Here is a 21,870-nt window from a genome sequence, read left to right as displayed (position 1 = left end):
TCCCAGATCTGTAGCATCCGGAAGAAAAAAAGAAAAAAAAAAATTCAACCCTTATTTTCTAACCAGCCAAAAACGCATGCAATTTATAACAATTTAACTAGAATCTTAATTATTATTGTTCTGATTGGAATATATTTAACTAGTGAACAACACCACACTCCATGGGGAAAGATAACCAACCTTCCGCTATGGAAATCGACGATCCTAAATCTGCCAATTCCGATCAGATTGTTCCCAAGTTCTCCATCAACGGTTAGGTTTTTCTTTTTGTTACCCCTCTCACGCTGTTGTTCTTATGCTCCTTTTTTTGTTTTCTCAAATTTAGGTCAATGTTATTCCTATTATGTTTCACTTAGCTGATGAAAATCAATAATTTAGGATACAACAGCGAAATTTGAATCAATCAATAATGTATCTTTTTTTTTTTTTGCAGTGCTGCAGCTCTTGAAATCTGCACAAATGCAGCACGGTTTGCGGCATGGAGATTACACTCGATATCGGTATGTGTCTTTGAGATTGAACTTGGTTTTTCCTGAGATAGTTGAGTAGCTGAATTGTGACAATGACAGTGAAAATCGCCAAATTTGGTGTCAATATATTTATGGAATTTCTTTTGTACCCTTGTTTTTATGAGGGTACGAGTACTTTGCGCTGAGATTTAATCACGAGTTCTGAAACAACTAAAATTTTGAAATTCCCATATTCTGGCTATTGTCTGACCTCAACAGCAATGATTTTAGTGTTACCATTATACTTCCTTGATCAATCATACGGAAAGTTCATTCAAGCCATTTGATTTAATATGATGAAATATAAATTGGTAATTGATGTTTTTTTTTTAATTTCCCTTAATGTTGTAGGAGGTATTGCACAGCTCGTTTGAGGAGGTTATATAAATCATTGAAGTTTACTCATGGTCGAGGCAAATATTCAAAAAGAAACATAACCGAGAGTACCGTCACTGACGTAAGGTATACTTTATTTTACTGTATCTTCTTCATTGACATGAGCTCTGGGGAACATTTTATGTAACTAGTTTACACTGAGTGTTATAAAAGCGAGAGTATGAGAAACTTAAGGACCTGTCGCATGTTAGGCTTTAGAATCTTCCTCTATCAAATTATTTCTGGTTTATCTTGATAGTATTTGTTTCTTCTAGCCTCCTGGATTACCTTAAAGATATTGACGATGATGCATATTGTTATCTCAACTAAAACTCTTGCACCATTGCTCTTGAACCACTTTTAGATATCTAAGTGCGTCAGTTAATATTAGTGTTTCTCAGACTTAACCCTAAACCCATCCTTGTGAACACCTTCATTTAAACGTTGATTTCATTTTTCTGGTGATGTTTGAGAAAAACGGATTAAGAGACATTTAATCATTCTGTCTCCCTTTTTTTTAAATGAAATTATCTATTCATGGGCAGCATGGTTAACATTGAAAGATATATTGTCAAAATTCAGGTTTCTTCATGTGCTTCTATATTCGGCAGAGAGAGCTTGGAGTCATGCCATGGAGAAAAGACAGCTTCCAGATGGCCCAAATGCACGTCAACGTATCTATTTGATTGGCAGGCTGCGGAAAGCTGTAAAATGGGCTACTTTGTTTTCAAAATTATGTGCCATCAAGGCAGATTCAAGAACATCTCTTGAAGCTGAGGTCTGGATTTCTGCCAGTTATTTCAGAAAAAAAATTATGTGTAGTGATGGTTGTTATCTTCTTCTGATTTAGTTGTGATATCAGATACTTCATCTTTATTTTGTTTCGTATGTTTACTCTTCCAATTAGCTTAGCTTTTCAAATGCCTGTTTATTTATTTATTTTAAAGTTTCATTGATATATGTTTGTGTTTCTTATAAGGCTCATATGTTTCATTCAATCTACATAGGTATTGTAATAATAGAAATAGAACAAAGATTTACATGAATCCACAAGAACTAAACAAGTCATGATTCATGTTATGATCTTGAACATTTTGTTAAGTTTTGGTTTCATCCTCATATATAAATGTTCAAGTAGAATCTTTGTATTGTTATCTTATATAAGTTTTTGTCCAGTGGAGTGCTTTAACCAAGACAGTATATGTCATGAAAATTATTCGAAATAAACAACATTTTATTGCATTGAATGAATAAGACTAAATTTAAAAAGATACTGCATTATCTTGGAATTGATAAGAAACTGGATAGTTTTTCCTTTAACTGTGTTCAAGTTCATTAGTTCTGCACTTATTCAAGGATCGTGCACCAAATTTGGTGTTAATTTGGAAGTATTAGAATTAATCTTAAATTGAAACTTAATGGAGAGGAGACTGAAACTTCGCCCCAGATTTAGGTACTAAAGTATATGTTACTTTTATTCATCATCATCATCATCATCATCAACAACAACAACAACAGCAACAACAACAAAGCCTAAAATATATTTTACTTTTATTCATCAAACTATCTAAGTTATCTTGATTGCTGGTTCCAACATCCAAGATAACCTGTACATTCTACTATGTTCCTGCTCAATGATTATGTTTTTCAACTTATTAACAATGATTGTGAGTCTTAGTGTTGTCAAAATGCAAATCATTTGATGGTTCTACTTTTTGTGGTTTTTGGGTAAATGCTGCTTCCTTTTTGTTGATGAAGAATGAAAGTTCTTTATCTTTTCTGTTTATTGAATTTCAGGCCTATGCATCCTATATGAAGGGTAATTTGTTGTTTGAACAAGATCAGAACTGGGATGTGGCTTTAATGAGCTTCAAAAGTGCCAGGTACCTCTACTTGTCTCCTTGTTTGCTGCCTCAGAAAGAAGATGAAATAACTGTCCGTTATTAAAAAATGTATGCCCTTTTTGTGACACTTGTTTTGTCTCTTAAATTAATTTTTTTTCCTTATTTGACAGGGCTGTATATGAGGAATTAGGGAAATATGGAGATTTGGATAATCAAGTTTTGTGCCGTGAGCGAGTTGAGGAACTGGAACCTAGTATACGATATTGCCTTCATAAAGTTGGCCAGTCAAATTTACAGACCTCTGAACTTTTGAACATTGGTGACATGGAAGGTCCTGCATTAGACCTTTTTAAAGCAAAGTTGGAGGTTGGTTTGGATGTACTTATACATATCAATGGAGAAAAAAAGTGGAAAGAAATATAGCTACACCATTGACCACCTACAAATAATGAATAGTAACAGGCTGATTTGCAAGATATGCATATTAGTCTTTATTTGTGATATTAAGTGTGAACTAGCTTTCTTGAATAACATTAGGAACTTCCACCATCTTAATTTTTCTTAGAAACTCAGTACAGAACCATTATCATGTGAAATAACTTTGATGAGGCTGTTGCTTTTTTTTTTTTTTTGGTTATGATACAAATTCTATTTTCATTCTAGAGTCTTAATGAGCTATATTATTTAAAGCAATAACATAACAAGCATCTTTGCAAACACTTCCTATGATATTGAAGAAAGAGTATGATTATTGTTTGTTGCAGGCTGTTATGGCAGAAGCAAGATCACAGCAGGCTGCTTCCATGACAGAGCTCAATTGGCTTGGCCATAGGTTTCCAGTATCAAATGCAAAAACAAGGGTTGCCATTTTAAAAGGTTATAATAATCTCATTTTAAAAGCGACGTATGTGAATCTCTGCACTCCTTTATCTCTTTGGGTATGTTTGGTTGGGAGGTGAAATGGGGTGGAAAATTTATTGATGAACTTCATGTGGATTTTTATGGATTTTGTAAAAATGATTCAAGCAAGAATTCTTTTGTGAATTTTCTTTATGGATTTTGTTATGTGCTTTAACATATGGTAGCTTTTCTCTGGTTCATTCTCCATAGTTCATTCTTTACTGAGTAAATTTACTCTTTGGTTAATTTTCTCAGCTCAAGAGCTCGAGAAGGATTTACATGGTTCATCGGCAGACTCAACTCCATCAGACAAGAAACTTGTTATTTTTGACAAAATATTTTCTGCGTATCACGAAGCCAGAGGTTATATTCGAGCTGATTTGGTATGGGAAATTACTTGATATTCTTACCGTTAATTATAGATAAGGTCTTCTCTTAGCCTTGTTGCAGGGGTGGAAACTGGTCCACCCCTGGGGATAGTTTATCTATTTCTAATATTTTATACGTTTTAGGCCACTGCAGGAAATGCAGAAAACGTGAAGGATGATTTGCATGGTCTTGACAAGGCTGTCAGTGCCATGTTGGGAGAAAGAACTATTGAGCGCAACCTTTTGTTGGTTAAGGTTGCAAAAAGTAAACTTGCTAGGCGTCGTGATGATAAAAATGATAAAGTCACCAAACCTGAAGAGCTTGTTCGTTTATATGATCTCTTGCTACAGGTTGATATCCATGATTTTTCAAGAACATTTGTATCAAATTATCACATTTTCTCTTGTTTAAAAAATATGTTTTCTGCTGTATTTTCATGTTATGCTCCTCAGATGAATGACAATGTTTGTGTGTGTTTGGCAGAATACAGCCGATCTTTCCGATTTAGTCAGTTCAGGAAGGGATAAAAAGCCAGAAGAAGTGAGCTTTGCTGATGAGTGTGCATGCAAAACCTTGGCTTTTAGAGCAGAAAGGTCTGATTCCTTGGAGCAATTATTTTAACTTGTTATTGAAAGACCTCTTGTAAATTTGGTTTTGACTAAACTTAAAAATTTTGCTGCAACAAAAAATTTTACAACTTATAATCATTAGTTTGATTGCCGAGTGTGGTAAATTTCGGTGACATTGAATGATTATTGATTAGAGGAATGTTAGAGGGCCAATAGAATTTATTGTTTTTGGCCCGCAGTTAGCCAACAATGTTTGAAAGTGTGGGCTAAAACTATGTTGTTGGGTTGATAGACTAAAGGAATTAGGTTGATAGCTAAAAGTGATGACCAAAAATAATAAATTATGTTGGTCAATGAGCTTTTCTTTATTGATTATTTAATAGTGAGTCCTTGTAACCTTCATTAATCACGACAAATATTCTCTAGCTTGACCCTAGGTCAAGATTGAACTTTCTCCTTACGCTCTTTGTGTACCTAATTAGATAATAGCTTTTGTGTTCTGTTTTCACTGTTTTCTGAAAACTTGCTTTGACTTTCAAATACACATTGACCCGAACTCTTAGGCTTCAACAGAACCCCGATTTACCTTTCCCATTTATGGAAAATTTTCTATTGATGTAAGCATTTGGATATATTTCCCCATACTATTTTGCCAAGAATTGCAGCAAAGTTTTTTTCTTTTTCGAGTCATTGAACGGGTTTGGGATTTGACTGCAATGTAAAGCAATATTTAGTTTCTTCTTTGTCTTTCTTGTTTGTTTGGGATTTCTCTTCTATTGAGGGCCATGGGAGAGATTAGGGAGATAGGAAATTGGAAATTATTATTTGCTGGTAAAGCTAAATGTGTATCTGGCTTGTTGACAACAATCATGCTTTATCTAAATATATTGTTGGGTCTTTAAAGGATGGTATTTCCAGAACTAAGTTACATGCCTTCAACTTATGTGCAGGTGCTTTTATGTGGCAAAGTCATACAGTGTGGCTGGAAAGAGGGCTGAAGCCTATGCTTTGTATCATCATGTTCGCAACTTAGCAGAGGATGCCTTAAGAAAGTTTAAATCGTTAAACGGTGACTATAAGGTAATATTACCCTATCACATTTTCAGGGAAAATCACACCTCATTTCCCGTGAGTTCAAATATATACACTTTTGGCCCTAATGATTAGAAAATGCTGGAATTGTTGATAATCTAGTTCAAACTAATTTGAGAGTCCATCTGCTGTGCATCCAATACTTTATTTTTTTTTCTGTTCAATGCAATCAGAATCTGGTGTGTATGCTTTTGAAACTTTTGTAGGATTTAGTTTTGGTGCATTTACGCTATTTTAAAAGATGAATAATTAAAGCATTTACTTTGATAGCTGTTATATTTGATTCCTTTTAAGTGTGTATTAAACCCCACGTGTTGGCAGAATATGATAAAAGACCTGGAGGAGTTGTGCAAGCAGTGCAGATCTAACAGTTGTATAGAACATGCCTTGGGGATCATGGAAGAGAATAAGGATCAAGAAAACATCTCTGAAAGGATCTCCAATATATCATTGACCGGGGCTGAGCGGGTACTTAGCATTCTATTAAAACACGCTTTAAATTGTTTGTTTGTTTTGGTCATCTTATATATATGTATCTCTTTTGGGAAGGCTTGCTACGTATTTGTAGGACCTAACAAGATTATAATAACTTTTAGGTTTGATTATACTACAAGCACCGCTTTACTTTAACTTAATATTTACTTAGGTCCTTATAATATTAAAATAAAGTTGCTTAAACTTTGATATTTTACAATATATCCCATTCTTATTTTGTCAAGAGTCAAACACACAAATTTGTTCAATTAAACCAAAACTTTTTTGTAACCGTAAATTGCTCTATAACCTTGATTACAGAAAATGTATTTAGTGTAGGAGCTTGATTGAAAATTTTAGGAGCTTGATCGAAAATTTTTAAACTAGAGATCTATTGGAAAATTAGGTCAAACTATAAAGACCTACAAATTAATTAAACCTCACTTTGATGGATTTATCCTAACATGTACCCTTATCTGTTTCAGTTGGAGAAATTCCTCCTTGATAAACTTGATGTTTATGAGTCTGCTGTTGGCGATTCCAATGTAAAATGTGCTCCCCGCATTGCATCCTTCCCCCCACCTTTCCAGGCCATTTCACGCACTCCAATCGTGTTGGACCTGGCTTATAACAACATTGAATTCCCATCTCTTGAGAGTAGGATGAAAAAACAAAAGGGCGGCTTCATGAGTAGAATATGGGGATGAGTATCCTGGTTTAGGTTTTTGGTTCTTCAAGTTGAATGTTGTTTAACAAATATTATGGTATTTACCTTTGTTAATTATCGTTATGAATTTGGTGATGTTGATATGAAAAAATTTTGGTCGGTCTAGATGTTTGAAAAGCTTCCGAGGAAAGATTGTGTTGCGTCACACTTTTGTTGTAACCTTTGACATATACTAGGCAGATTCTAAGTTGATTAGGAAGGGAAATTGATGAACGAGTCTGTTGGTTATTAATTATTTTATATAACTAAAAGTAGGTGTTTATTGACCTAAGTTTATTCATCCATTGTGACATTTAATGTGAAACCTGAATAATATAGTACAATGAACTCATTGAACCACTCATATTGGGTTTAACAAGAGGAGCTATATATGGAAAACAAAAAGAATAATATAATGAAGCTAATGAGTTTATTACTTATTAGATGAAGTGACTTGAACATAATTGTTAGTGTAGGAATTTTGTGAGAACAAAAAGAATAATAGATCAAGTGCTTCCTTTCTGGATAATGCTAACATAAGTCATCATAATTAGTTTCAATAACATAAGATAGAGAATGAATTTAAGATACATTAGAAGTTGTCTCATCCTTAATACAAGATACTGCAGCTAGAACACTTTCTAATTTCTACTGATTAGGTATTGCTTGAGGTTCAAGATGCCAACTATCCTCAGGAATACCATACATTTCAATTCCAGGAACTCTGTAAGCTATAACTTGATGAGAAAACCTATGCATATCTGCTTCAAAAACAGTAAAACATAGATCAAAACCTTCATGTTTTTGCATCCAGAAAAATGTTACACAATTTTGCACCTCTTCTAGTTTAGCAACTCTTATCCCATTTTCTTTGGAGAAGTCTGAAATAATTTCTACTATTCCAAATCGACATTTTTCATAATCATCATTCCCCCAATTCCTATCCCAATTCTTGTACACTGCCCAAATTTCACCCTTCTTGGGATAAATCATGTAGTGTTGTTGTGGCCTAGTTGCACCATTCACATAATTGACCAAATGAGAGAAACGTGACATATTCAACATGACCTTACTATTACAAGGTTTGAACATTCCACAAGCAATGAATCTATCTCCTATCAATCTTTTCTCAAAGTTTTCTAATTCATGTTCTAAAAGTGTCACACAAACATGCTTATTAGAAATTACACTATTCACCAAAACATATTGGCGTGGCATCATATCTTTTCCACAATAAATTGCCCAAACTTGGCCAGTGGAAAAACCACATTTTGATAAACTTTTCTCACCAACATCACAAGGATTAGTATCCTTGAAGATGAGGTTGTTGGGCAAAGCCATTTGGTCCAATTCAAATAAAGCTTCATCTCTTCCTCCAATAAGCCTATGAGATAGGATCTTATGAGAGAAAAGAAAAAGTTTTTGGGGAGGAACATGAAACAAAGTAGGACTCTTTCTTCCACATGTTAGTCTTTTGAAGACACTGCAGAAACCATTAACTTTCTCCAAAGGAACAAAGTCTCCACCTTTGCATTTTGAATAATCAGAAAGCATTTCTATGAATCCAAGCTTGCTCCTTTTAAGTTCTTCAGGATTGCACCTCCAATCATCAAGAACCCCATCTTTGTAAACTGCCCAAATTTCACCCCTTTTTGGGTAAATCTCAATCTGATGCTGATTCTGATCATTCATCAAACCAATATTCCAACAACATTTGTAGGAAAAGATCTTAGTCCTCACATGATCATCACATGCATTTGTGTCTAGGCAAAAGACTCCACAAGCAAGAGGAAAACCAGCATTACACAACATTCTTTCATCATCATTAAATGGAACTGGTTTCAACCATGTAACACTAAGAAAATCACCACTTCTGACATTGATCTTTGCATAAGGGCATTGGTTGAATTTAACCTCATCATGTTGATAGTGAATAGCCCAAATCTGGTTTGGTTCAAACAAAATGGCATTTCTTTCTTCCTCAAAATTATAGAATTCTTGTTTTTGTTGACATTCTTGATCTTCAATTAAGGATCCCTCCAAGCTCCTATGTTCAAATGGAATTTCAAGATTTGGGAAATCTTTCTCCAAAGTGGAGGCAGATTCTGTGCTCTCTCCATCAAGAACCTCGTTCCAAGAAACGGCATCATTTTTCTTCCTAAAGTGATGATCATGAAAACGCTTCTCTTTATCCGAAACCATGTCCAGTGCTTTCTTTACAATCTCTAGTGCTAACTCAGATCCAGGAAACTCATCTTTGATTCCATTTATCAATGTAACAAGATCATGAAGATAACATCTAGCATCTGAATAAGTGGCTGATGGATATATCAAATCAAGAATGCAATCAAGGTGAATCTCATTACCTGATGATAATCTTACAATTGAAGCAAGAAGTAGTATGTCACAGATTGTAAGCATAAGATTGATGTTATCAAGTTCAGGGTATAATTTCTGTGCACTGAGGAGCTTCTTTCTTGCACCAATGTATTCCTCACTTTGCATCAAGATTGAAGCACCCCACATTTCTTTTAGAGCCTCTACCTTCTTCTCATTCAAATCTTCAATAATCTCTTTGGAGGTAACATTCCTGATGAGAGAGTTAGCCCTACCACAATGTGAATGTTCGCGGCTCGCACCAGATTGCCTCCTTTGCAAGATACCTGTGATCTTGAACAAAAAAAATATATATAAATTACAGTGAATGCTAAAACGCTCCAGAAAAAAAAAAGAAGAAAAGAAATGCAATGCTTCTAGTGTAGCACTCTGAAATTAACTTGATATTAAAGATAACAAAAAAGGACAAATAAAAAATAAAATACTTCAAATCCTAATAAATCCTAAATCTGAACCATTAATATAAAATATAATAAATGAAAAGTTTAGATTTGTTTAATTAACAAAGAGTGCAACACTCCTTAAGGATGAGGCATAAATTATAGCATCTACTTGTTTATAAGCATGGTGGAATTGGTATGTGGCAGATTATTCTATGGCGGTTTCAAAAAGAAAACTAGAGACTCATTACATTTTTACCAAAAAAAAAAAAAGTTTAGAATAATGGTAACAGTATATTATTTATGCTCACCTTTCATGGATACTGAGTTAATTGATTCTCCTCTACTATATAAGTATTAATTCTCTATTAAGAATGTTAATTAAGAGCAAAGTGTAGTGTTATCTGAATGCAATTCAAATCCATTTAGATAAGCCCAATTTATGGTGAAACTGGTAAAGTGTTCTGTTCACATTTAACATGAACTCAGCTAAAAATTGTGAAATAAAGTAGAAAATGAAGAATTTATGCTTTTTTCTTTAAAAAAAAAAAAGAAAAAGAAAAAAGTGTTGGTCAATGTCAGTAGAGTCCCAATGAGACAAGATCAGAAGTTTTGTGTGAATGTGATGAAGACAAGGTCACAAGACCCACGTTTCTGTTCTTTCCTTCACTATTGGAAAAAGATATGCTTCTCCAAACATCAGATTCTCTTGCAGTTCTTTTTAATGTGATTTTTACTCTATTCTAAATTTTTATTTTTCATCATTAGATTGACTTAGGTGTATATTATTATTATTATTATTATTAACTTACTTTGATATCTTTCATCTTATATATTCTTTAAATTTTTCTGTGCTTTCCAGAGACTAATTGTTTTTTAGTAATTATTCTGGTATTGTTCGAAATTAGGAAAAAAATTACCATTTTTCATGTCACATAATAATTCTCATTATACCCATAATAGAAATGAATCTCCTTATATTTTATTAAAATATAGAGTATTATATTTTAATTAAATTTTAAATAACTAATTTATTCTATCATTTGATTGAACTATAAAACTTGATAAATAATTGTGTGAGTTTATAATATATTTATTGTGTTCTGAAAGTTTATTTTTATTTGAACTTTAATTTATTGAATTGGTTAAATGTATAAATAGTTTGTTTATTAGAATTGTGCAAAACAAATTTATTATCCAACAATATGAGATTTTTAATTTTGAAAAGATGTAAGAGTAATTGTCTTTTTTTAGTTTAATTATTCCGCTGATTCTTATAATTTTACAAAATTTATAATTAAAACTTTTTATTTTTTTTAAGTAGGTGCTTACATTATTTTTATTTTTAATTTTGTAATTAAATTCTTCTCATGTCAAAATCATTAAAATTAACTTAATTTTTTTAAAAAAAAATATGTGATAAAAAATTTAAGAAGATTTTAAATTATAGATAAATATTTAATTAATTCTAATACTTTTTATATTAAAAAAGACTTAATTATAAAATTAAGAATAATATAAAATTTTAATTAAAAAAATATAATAACTTAACTATAAATTTAATAAAAATATAAAAAATCATAAAATAATTAATTTTTTTAACCTTAAGCTTGCTAAGGTATATCAATTTTCATCAAATAAACGAGATCTAAGTTTTTACCTAGTTAGTTAGTTGGTAGTTGGAGAGAGAGAGAGAGAAGAGCAATTGAGATTTTCGAGCGACAGAGATCAAAAATCGCAAACAGCAATGCCTTATTAAGTAACATTTATTAATCAATCTTCATCCAAACAAGAAAAAAAAAACCAAAAGAGAAAAGAACTCAGAAAATTACACAAGAAAAGAAAATCAAATGCCTCTCGTTTCTTCTCTTTTCTCTTTTGATCCAATAACACAACAACATCAACATCCTTCCAGCATGTATTTCGCCAAATTACAGGACTCTCCCATGTTCCGCCAACAGGTTTAATCATTTACGTCATCGTTGCGTTTTTCTGCTTCGATTCGTATAAAAAAGAGTGAATTTTACGTAGATTTTTCATGTCATGCATGTTTTTCTTTCCTTTTATTATTTACTTTTGGCTGATGATGGTTGAATGGATTGTGTGGATGCATGATTCGCAATGCAGCTGCAGACCATGGAAGAAGGTGCAGAATCGTTACGCGCCAGATGCTGGAGATTCTACAAAGGGTGTAAAAAGTACACGTAAGTTTTCATTTCTCGTGCAATTTCATTTTTGTTCTTTAATTTCCCTTTTAAGTTGTTTCTATACAGACCATCTTCCATGTGATTGATGATATTACTCTGTGGTTGCTAAGTGAATATATCGCCATATTTATAGGCTTAGTTGTCCTAGAGCACTAAGTTTGGTGTGTTTTGACTTTTGATCGCTTTTAAATTAATAATTCATAGTTAGTTATGTGTCATTCTAACATTTATACGTTAGAATGTTATTTTGTAAGTGGAGAAGAACGAGTATATCCAATCTGATACCTCACAACCACACAGGAATTTCTTGTAAATTATAATCTCTCCGCTCTCCTAAGAAGGCAGAGAGGGACTTTAATATATGTTAGCGATATTATTGGCTTAGCCTTGTTACTCAATTCTAAAATGGTATTAGAGCTTATTATTTCTTAGAAAGTTTGCCTGTTCTTCCATACTTTAAGCTCCAAATGTTCAGTCCTGGACATGAGGGAGTGTATCAGAAGTATCACAGTGTTAGTTGATAACTTGATATAGTCATGGTAGGCGTAGCCTCTATATTCTATATTAGTGTTGGCAATAATCCTCTCATCTTGAGCTAGCTTTTGGTATTGAAAGCATGGAGTAGCCTAACTCAATGATATCTCTAATTAATTTTTTTAAAAAATGAAAAATAAAAAGACTAGAACCTCAGCTGCTTCCACTTCCTTACTTGACTTGCAATTACTTGACTCGCGATTCTCTAATTAATTAAGTAGAAGTATTTTCATGCCATTGAATTTCTTGTGGTCTGATAATTTTAACCCCTTTTGTAGGGATGGGCTTTTAGATGCATGTGATGGAGACTTCACCTTTGCAAGTGCCCTCGAAAATTTTGGGGGAGAACATTCTGATCCTTTATTTGTAACTTTGGGAGGTAAGGCTTGTTGGTCTATTCCCTCCTCTTTGTCTTTCCTGATAAAGCAAGCCCAAATGACTGCTTTTTGTATGCTTATTGCTTTGTTAGAGATCTTGGCTAGATATATTGGAGGTTAAACATTAGGTTATTTATTCACCCTGAGCTCACAAGATTGAAGGAGCATTAGATATGTTATTTCTGTGATTTGGATCCTTTAAAGTGAGAATGCTTTGAAATGAGTTTCACGCCTAACTTTATTGATCTTTACTTTAGGGGAGCCTCCTCGTTTTTGGTCTTCTGGATATATACTCCAATTCTTTGCATGATATGTTTAGGCCATTAAAGGAGCTTCTAACATCCCATGGGATAGGAAATGTGGTCAAAGATGTCAAGGCTTTGTTGTTGTTGTTGTTGTTTGCTAAACTGCTTCATTCTAATTCAAGGAAAACTTGTATCCTTTTCTAATTTCCTAGTAGTTTTGATCAATTTTGTTTTGGCATCCTTAGGGCCTGTTATGACCAAATTCTCTATGGCTTTGAGAGACATCAGTACATTCAAGGACGCTCTTAGGACACAGGTAACAGTTTGTTTAGTATTATCTTCTTTCATATTTTTCTGTTCTTTTATCAAGGATAGAAAACTGGCGAAAAGTTGTGGCTTTACAATCTTTATTTTCTTTTAGAATGCAAGATAAGGTTTGTTTGATTTCTCTATTTATGATTTTGTGAAGGAAAAGTGAAAATAAGAAATGGAAAAGAAAAAAACAAAAAGAAAGGAATTTTATTATTTTTACTTTGTTCTTCACAAAATACTAAAAGTAGAAAACATAGAACAAACAGACTCACACTGTTGAAGATCTTTTTAAGTAAGAGAGTGAAGTCTATGATAGCTATCATTATGCTGACTATATAATTTTAACAACAATTATAAAGTATTAAAGTTACATTTTTTTACTATTTGGTAACACCTTTTTACTTTTTAAAAAAAAAATAAAAGTTTTCCAATAGTTAAAAAATGTGACCTTAATTTTAGCAATACTTTTTAAGTATTTCCAGTGTTACTTAGTTACCATAGCTACCACAATAATAGCCATCATAGCATGCACCAAATTAGAGCCAGATTTGTGTTTGACATTTGCTAGGTTGACTAAACTTGTTTTGGCTTCTTAGGTGGAGCAAATGTTGACTGACCGTCTACTTCACATTTACAATGTTGAAATAATGGATGTCAAGGTACGCTTAAGTAGCGCAAAACTTTAAAAATGTTCATAGATGAGTGATATAGTGTGATGCCGCCATCCTCTCTCAAGAGGCTACTATGCAGCTCTAATTTGTATGATATAAGACTATCAGTTGAAACTATGGACATGGAAACTATCAGTGATGGAACTCAATTTTTAAAGTAAGACACTTTGTAAAGAATAATTTCCCAAAGGGTTGATATTATGTTTGAAAAATTACGTTAACATCCAATCATATATTATCGCATTAGCAGAAGTGTTTAGTCAACCACTGAAATATCTCGAAAGGCCATATAATCACAAATTTTTTTATTGGATGACATTGTAAAACCTTTTTACATTGCTAATTCGTAGAATTAAGCTAAAAAGTAAGATCTTTACAAATCACATGTCTTGTGAAGCCTTTTTTCCTTCCCTTTTTATTTAGCCTTCTCATGCTTCAAATAATCATTGCAGGAAGCTCGAAAGCGTTTTGACAAGGCTTCCATTGCATATGACCAGGTGCTTCTCAATTGCTGATGAAGTTTGTACTTAAAAGTTGTCAAGTCCACGGGAAAAAAGTTAGCACATTTGAAAAACAAAATATAGGTGTTGAAACTCCATTGGCATATCTCTTGATCATAACACAATTTAACATGGATTTTTCGCAGGCACGGGAGAAGTTTATGTCATTGAGGAAAAGTACTAGGCAGGATATCGTCATTGCAATAGAGGAGGTATGTCCAAAATCTTACCTTTGGTTTTTTCCCAATATACATTGTATTAGGTTGGCATTGGCCACCATGAATTTTTTAATCTAATCTGGTAGAGACATTCCAGGAATTGCACAATGCAAGAAGCTCATTTGAAGAAGCCCGTTTCAATCTGGTAATTTTAGTTAACAAGATAGGTTGCTTTGAACAATACTGTAAACTATAGTATTTGTTTAGCTCTTTAATACAGAACATATGTTATCTCCTAGATTAGTGCTCTTCACAATGTCGAGGCCAAAAAAAGATTCGAGTTTTTGGAGGCTGTCACTGGAGTAATGGATGCTCATCTTCAATATTTTCGACAGGTATATAACATTGTGACATATCACATATGGATTTCCCATACAGAGTATCACGCCTATGCTATTTCTAAAACTTCTTTCTCTTGCAGGGATATGAACTACTACATCAGTTGGAGCCCTTCATTGTTGAGGTTTTCCCACTATCTCTTTACTCATTCTGTTTTTAACTTGAGTTGAAGATGGTAAACTGCTAGAACTAGAATCGAAGAGTAGTGTCTATTGATGAATTACAAGATAGAGATGATATTAGAGAGACATCTCAACTCTCCCAATATGCTAAAAGATGCCAAAAACTCTTACTCTACACTTTCCTTCTCCTGTTGGTGCTGATACCCTAGCAAACTAAGTATGGAGAATGTGGGATTCAAATAGGAAAGGAAGAAAGCAGAAGAGCAAAAGACTACAAAAGAATATATGGATATATATTTCTGAGAGAATATGATCGGATACCATAATCAATATACTAATCCCTAATTATAGTACTATGCTCCCAATCCTAGTTAAATAAGGAATCAATCATGAACTTAAAGTATATGTCAAAACTAATCCTAAGGAATCATTGCTGATTACCTGGTTTCTTAATATATGATAAAAAAAAGTATCATAAAATTATATAATCCTCCTATTATCTGTAAGACTAATTATTACTGCCACTGACTAATAGGGTCCTAAGTAACAGAATCAAACTGGTATTGGCACTAACTTTTTAATCTTTTGCATGGATAGGTGGTTGTAGATGATGTTTCTTTCAATCATATTGTGCAAAACTTTTGGTTTGTAATTATGAATTATTATTATTGTTCTTGATATAAGAATGAATGGAAGAATTTTCCTTTCTTGTATTTGCCATGTTTCAGGTTTTGTCATATGTACAAAAAGCAAGGGAAAGTCACAATGAGGAGCAGGTTTCTCTATTTGAAAGAATGATAGAGTACAAGCAACTTGTCCATCAAGAAAGTAAGTTGTCCTTGAAGGGATTTTATGATTCTCCTGGTCGAGACTCTCCATTTTCTAGGATATCAAGTGATGTGTTAGATGCAGTAACAGAATCTGTCAAAACCGGAAAGGTATTATAGCATATGGCAATTCATCCTCTTTTCCTCTTTGAAATATGAATCTAGTCTTTTTAATATCTGAGTCCTATCCATTGGAATCTGTTCGTCTCAGAAAAGTGCCCAAATAATGTTTAGGTTCAAACCATTCGAGAAGGGTTTCTCTCAAAACGATCCAGCAATTTAAGAGGCGATTGGAAGAGAAGGTATTTTGTTCTTGATAGTCGCGGAATGCTTTACTACTTTCGCAAACCATTGACTCTCTTCCATGTAAGTGTCTGATTAGAAGTTACTCCCTCGATTCCAAAATAACTAGCAATTTGGACAAAGTAGTACATTAGAGAATCAATGTATCTAGGCAATTATAAATAGCCTAGATACATATAATTTCCTAGACACATTGATTCTGTATAATTGTCAAGATACATTGATTCTCTAGTATTCCACTTTATCCAAATTGATAATTATCTTGAAACTATGGTAGTAATTATCAAGTATTTGTACTATAAGCTTGATTATGCTTATCTCATTAATTGATCTTCTTAATAATTTTTTAGCATGAATACCATTTCAGGGTGCCAACTCGCAGAAGAGTCATCATACCTTTGATAATTCTTCTGGCATTTTGAGTCGGTTGATATCTTCACATATTCATGGAGCCAATGATGAAAAGCCTGTTGCTCGTCATACGGCGAACTTGCTTACATCAACAATCAAGGTTGATGCCGAACAGACAGATTTAAGATTCTGCTTTAGGATTGTTTCTCCTTCAAAGGTTTATACATTGCAGGTAATCATACCAAAAATGTATTTAACGCATGTGTTTGGCTTTTGAGTTTTGATATTGTTACTATATTTTTGATAATACATAAGGAAACAATGTAGGCAGAAAATGCCCTGGACCAAAGGGATTGGATGGAAAAGATAACCGGAGTAATTGCATCCTTGCTCACTATACACACGCTGGGAAAGGTACATAGTCATTTTATGAATTTTTCTTTTGGCTTTTTCAAACTGCATCTCAAACTATAAATAAGCAGGGAGATGTCTCTGGTTTTGGTATAGCTTTTGTAATATGGTGTTTTGTGATAATTAATCAGAATATGATCTCTCTCTCTCTCTCTCTTTCTCTTTTATTTATTTTTATGTTAAAATCCACCATATTGCATTTTTTGGGTCCTGGCACAAAAGAAAATGTGTCAAATTCAACATGCAGTGTAGTGCATCAAGGAACACCTTTTCTTTTGTATCATAATCTAATATGTAGTGCATCGGATTTTGACAGAAAAAAAAAACGGGGGAAAATTATAAGAGAGAAATTGTGGAAAGGATAGAGGTGACTTCCATATTTTGGCAAACATAGAACAATCCATATATTGATAGAGTTGCTTAAAAAAATGCATGTAATTTAGATTATTATAATCGTTAAAGAATTGTATTGCAGCCTCAGCCTGTAATTTCTCGCTCAGAAGGTGGTGACTGGGATTCTGCCAGCCCAACTGATTCAGTACAAAGTTCTTCTGATGAGGAAATGGCAGTAAATTCAGGTTTGGCATGCAAGATCACCCCCAAGTCAAATAGGTCACCTAATGGCTTGCAGAAGCATAAACACAGTATAAAATGTGAAAAGCCAATCGATGTTCTTCGAAGGGTTAATGGGAATGACAAATGTGCTGATTGTGGTAAATCTGAACCAGACTGGGCATCCTTAAACCTTGGCATCCTTGTATGCATTGAATGTTCTGGTGTTCATCGAAATCTTGGTGTACATATATCCAAAGTAAGTAGTTGAGGTTGCTTGTTTAAGTTTTTGCGTCAGTATCATGGCTGCTAGACACCATGTCTGGTTGTTGCTTTTATTATCATAGAAATGAAAACTACCAGAACTGCATCTTCCCAAAGGATTAATGTTGTTGGGTGGAGATATCCTAACATGCTGTCTCACACAAGCCTCCTTGGGCTTGGAAGAGTGGATAATGCATAAACTACATCTGCCTTGTGTCAAAATTCAATTTTTATTTAGAAAAATGGGGGTGAAGCATGTTTGAAATCCAGACCAGTTTGAAAATCTTGTTCTGTTGAATGGAGTCATATAAATGAATGATTTTATGTTCTAACCAAATAAATAAAATAAATTTGTATTTAATATTCACTTTGCCTAAGGTATAAACTGGAAAACATATTTTGCAGGTAAGATCACTGACACTTGATGTGAAAGTATGGGATTCCTCAGTTTTAAGCATGTTTCAATCACTTGGCAATCTCTTTGCGAACTCAGTTTGGGAGGAGTTATTGCATTCGAAAACTTCAACAGATGATACTCTTGATGGGTAAGTATTTCCAACACCAAGGGGATTTATTAGCTTTTAAGAACTTTTTCTGACATGCACCTTCGCAATTCAGATCATCTAAGGGCACCAGAACCAAATTATTTCATGCAAGAAAACCTGCATATGATGATCCCATTTCACTAAAGGAGAGGTTCATCCATGCAAAGGTAATAAACCATTAATCTAATGAAAATTTCAAGTTGCTTCCTAGTTGGAAAGAAATATATCTGTGGGAATTAAATGTATATTTTAAAATTTTCTGCTAAAGTTCTTTATTTAAGTTTTCCATCTTTAGAATACTGTGTAAAAGGAGAAATTCTTGCATGGCGAAGGAGTGCGAGATAGAATTAAGCTTGCACTAATCTATTGGATATTTTAAGGGACATTGAATTTATTTTTGAATTCCATGATGACTTTTGCATTTATTGGGATTAAGGATGTTGGATTCTAGCATTAGGCTTCGCTTTGGATTAAGCTCCTGACCAAAAGGTTAACCTTCATTTTATTCAAGTCCAAATACCCTCTTAATATATTTTTTTTTTCTTGTTCAATCTATCCAATGTGTATTCTCTCAGACACATATCTATTCTCCAAACCAATTACTGGCTCACTGCATACAATTTGAGCTTAGTTAATGGGGAACTGCACCGTTAACTTGGTCTTTTTTAGTGGCCAGACCCACCACTAAGTTTAAATGACATGCATTAATTCATAAGAGTATAATCCTATATGTTGCTCCATAATCCTGAAAGAATTGATAGCTACAGAGTTATATTCATTGCTAGAGAATGTAAGTACATGTTAACTTAGTAGATAGTTAAAATTTTGGTCAATGTTCAATGTGTTCTTGAACTCTATTTTGTAAATTAAAATTTCAAACTCTGCTGGTTAGAAAGTATCATGCCATTTTGTCCATGTCATGTGAGTGTGAAGTTGGTGAATAGGTTCTTGAAAATATGCCATTTAAGCTTTTATCAGTACACTCTAGGCTAAGAGGATGAATGCTTATCCCTTGTTCCTTAATCTGTTAACCATTTCCTCTATCAGTTGTGTTATTTCAACAATACAAAGTTGTTGGACAACTTTCACTGAAAGTAATTAATACGTGGATCTCGCACATTGTCTTTTAACTTATTCTTTTCTTTTTCATCTAAAGTTATAAGCCCCTTTCAAGTTCCAAACATTTTAAACTATAATTACAAACTAGTAAATAAGTTATTAACTGAAAGTTGTTCAATTTTGGACAACTTTTGGTAATTGTAAAAATATCATTTTTGTTTACTTTTCTTTTACAGCGAAACAAGCAGTTTTCTCTTTAAATATAGATACATTTTCTTTTTCTTCCTCAATTAAAAACTTGGTACAAATATTTCTCAAATGAAACCTGATCTTTTCTCCCATTGTAGTATTCTGAGAAAGTCTTTGTTCGCCGGATACCAAACAACAATCGTCTCCGTACAGTGGCACAACTGGTCTGGGAAAGCATCTTTGCCAATGACAAGAAATCAGTGTACCGGCATATTGTGAGATCCAGTGTGGATATCAATGCTTTAAATTTAAATGGTCAATTTGATGGTATATCTCTTTCTTATCCAACCATTCTCAAACTCATGGAATCTTATTGCTATTGACAATAGCATTGCTTGAAGTACTGTATAATTAATAATTGGTTTCTGTAATAGGAAATTCTTTTGCCACGCCTTCTTCAAGTCACTCAAGCATGTCATCTGAAACTGAAAGCCAACTAATGGAGGACATAAAAGATGGCTCAAGTGTGCTTCACTTGGCATGCCTTGTATCTGACGCTGGAATGGTGGAGCTGCTCCTACAGTATGGTGCAGATATAAATGCAGTTGATTCAATTGGTCGAACACCATTACATTACTGCATGTTTAGAGGGAAGATTGCAACTGCAAAATTACTTATTTTAAGGTAGTTATGTCAGTAGTTCTATCTGATATCCCTATCAAATATCTTTATTTCTTTAGCTTCTCTGAAGTTCATAATCTGAACCGTTGATGAAAAAAAATAGTTTTAGATTACATCTGAAGTTTAGATGATGTACTTTATGCTCTAAAGTGCAACTTGCCACAGGCTGCACTTAAGAGGAGACAAACCCATTCTTCTTCATGCTGTGTGTCCTATATATTATATGCCTTTGAAATTATCTATCCTAGCTATGAAGATCTACCCTGCCTCTTATTGTTATATTCTGTTTCTGCACTTGTAATCACATTTCTTATCTTACTTTATGTGCTAAGCATCTAGTTCAGGAGAAACTTCATAGAATTAAGGCTAGTGAAACATTGTTATAATTGACTGGATAATGCATGTTTTTCTAAGTAATACATATACATTTGATACTTTTCAAGTGAGTAACAACACTTGAGAGCATTATATTCATGCATGGTTTTTTTTTTTAATTGTTGGAATCAGCCACTCTCTGAGGTAGTTATTAAAGGACAGGGCATTTATTCAGTTTCATTATGACTCATTTTATGTTCATTATTGAGATAATTGTTTGGTTGAATCAGACATTTTTGTGAATATGATAAACACATGATTTGATATGTGTATAAAGTATAAACTTTTTTTCCATTTCTAGTTACAGTACATATAATTAAATCCTTAATTTTAATGGCTAACTCAATTATTTTCAGGGGGGCCAATACACATGTAGTAGATAAACAAGGCAAGACTCCTCTCATGCTTGCATCAGAACCTAGCAGTGAAATTGTTGGTCTGATATCAAGCAGATGACATGCTCACACACCCTCCTTTTCTTTTTGGGTCTGCTCCAACAAAAGCTTAAGCCACAACTAAGATTGGGACAAAGAAAACATTGAGGACCACACTGGGCATGGATTTTGAATTAGGCAACAGAAAGCAACTAGCCCAAGAGGCCTTTTGGGTCACCTGTTCATAGTTTATCTTCTTCTGTTGTATATAAAAGAGGCCTTTTGGGTCACCTGTTCATAGTTATCTTCTTCTGTTGTATATAGCTATATATAATATAATATATAGTATAATCTCACATTGTTGTAATGTCCATCCATCTTAAATTTTGAGATTGTATCATATGATCAAATCTCACCAAGAGTTGTACATATTATAAGTTACTTAAGTGATTATTCAACTAGGCTCAAGGAGGAAAAGGTGATTAATTTCTACTAAGGAATTAATAGGCACAATTGTTAAGCCTCTTTTTCCTTTTCAGTATTATACGTGAAAAGTTGGTTCACAAATTCATTTTTATTATTTATCTTTTATTTAATAATAGAAATATCAATTTATATTTCAAGATGATGAATAGTAAACAAAAGAGAGAATGGGAGATATGTAGATGTAATAGGACAAGAAAAGAAAAGAAAAGAAAAGAAAAGTATGTGTGTAGAAAAATTAAAAATATTTGAAGTAATTAGGTGTAATAGGACAAGACTGATTCTTTGATGGTAACATTCCAAGCTCACATTATAG

General features: G+C 33.2%; 3 protein-coding genes across 3 annotated transcripts; 2 read left to right on the top strand and 1 right to left on the bottom strand.

The window, feature by feature from the left end:
- Nucleotides 1-20: 20 nt before the first annotated feature.
- On the top strand, nt 21-7,130 carry LOC107463499 (uncharacterized). The gene is made up of 13 exons (XM_016082297.3): nt 21-252; nt 434-500; nt 861-971; nt 1,467-1,662; nt 2,682-2,767; nt 2,899-3,094; nt 3,493-3,604; nt 3,884-4,011; nt 4,141-4,347; nt 4,481-4,590; nt 5,517-5,646; nt 5,980-6,126; nt 6,618-7,130. Exons 1-13 carry the CDS (start codon nt 162-164, stop codon nt 6,837-6,839), a joined length of 1,803 nt encoding a protein of 600 aa, XP_015937783.1. The 5' UTR covers nt 21-161; the 3' UTR covers nt 6,840-7,130.
- A 356-nt stretch (nt 7,131-7,486) lies between these two features.
- LOC110274751 (uncharacterized) lies at nt 7,487-9,933 on the bottom strand. Its single transcript, XM_052253445.1, has 2 exons — nt 9,927-9,933; nt 7,487-9,501 (listed from the first exon to the last, which is right to left on the bottom strand). The coding sequence occupies exons 1-2, from the start codon at nt 9,931-9,933 to the stop codon at nt 7,487-7,489; spliced, it is 2,022 nt and encodes a 673-aa protein (XP_052109405.1).
- A 1,378-nt stretch (nt 9,934-11,311) lies between these two features.
- LOC107463498 (ADP-ribosylation factor GTPase-activating protein AGD1) lies at nt 11,312-21,302 on the top strand. Its single transcript, XM_016082296.3, has 20 exons — nt 11,312-11,576; nt 11,743-11,819; nt 12,635-12,735; nt 13,224-13,294; nt 13,887-13,949; nt 14,414-14,458; nt 14,608-14,673; nt 14,777-14,824; nt 14,919-15,014; nt 15,101-15,142; nt 15,869-16,078; nt 16,202-16,333; nt 16,638-16,853; nt 16,949-17,035; nt 17,508-17,843; nt 18,254-18,393; nt 18,467-18,560; nt 19,800-19,968; nt 20,076-20,325; nt 21,054-21,302. Exons 1-20 carry the CDS (start codon nt 11,466-11,468, stop codon nt 21,151-21,153), a joined length of 2,454 nt encoding a protein of 817 aa, XP_015937782.2. The 5' UTR covers nt 11,312-11,465; the 3' UTR covers nt 21,154-21,302.
- The last annotated feature ends 568 nt before the right edge of the window (nt 21,303-21,870 follow it).

Source organism: Arachis duranensis, chromosome 8, assembly GCF_000817695.3.
Source record: "Arachis duranensis cultivar V14167 chromosome 8, aradu.V14167.gnm2.J7QH, whole genome shotgun sequence".
Lineage (NCBI taxonomy): Eukaryota > Viridiplantae > Streptophyta > Magnoliopsida > Fabales > Fabaceae > Arachis > Arachis duranensis.
The sequence above is the reverse complement of the archived record's forward strand: the minus strand, read 5'-3'. Positions and strand labels throughout refer to the sequence as shown.

Excerpts from the sequence above, each read along its gene's own strand:
- LOC107463499 (XM_016082297.3), top strand. The coding sequence starts at position 162 with ATGGGGAAAGATAACCAACCTTCCGCTATGGAAATCGACGATCCTAAA. Across the intron at positions 501-860 it reads GGAGATTACACTCGATATCG|GAGGTATTGCACAGCTCGTT; the intron begins GTATGTGTCTTT and ends TTAATGTTGTAG. Across the intron at positions 972-1,466 it reads AGTACCGTCACTGACGTAAG|GTTTCTTCATGTGCTTCTAT; the intron begins GTATACTTTATT and ends GTCAAAATTCAG.
- LOC107463498 (XM_016082296.3), top strand. The coding sequence starts at position 11,466 with ATGCCTCTCGTTTCTTCTCTTTTCTCTTTTGATCCAATAACACAACAA. Across the intron at positions 11,577-11,742 it reads CTCCCATGTTCCGCCAACAG|CTGCAGACCATGGAAGAAGG; the intron begins GTTTAATCATTT and ends TTCGCAATGCAG. Across the intron at positions 16,854-16,948 it reads CAAAGGTTTATACATTGCAG|GCAGAAAATGCCCTGGACCA; the intron begins GTAATCATACCA and ends GAAACAATGTAG.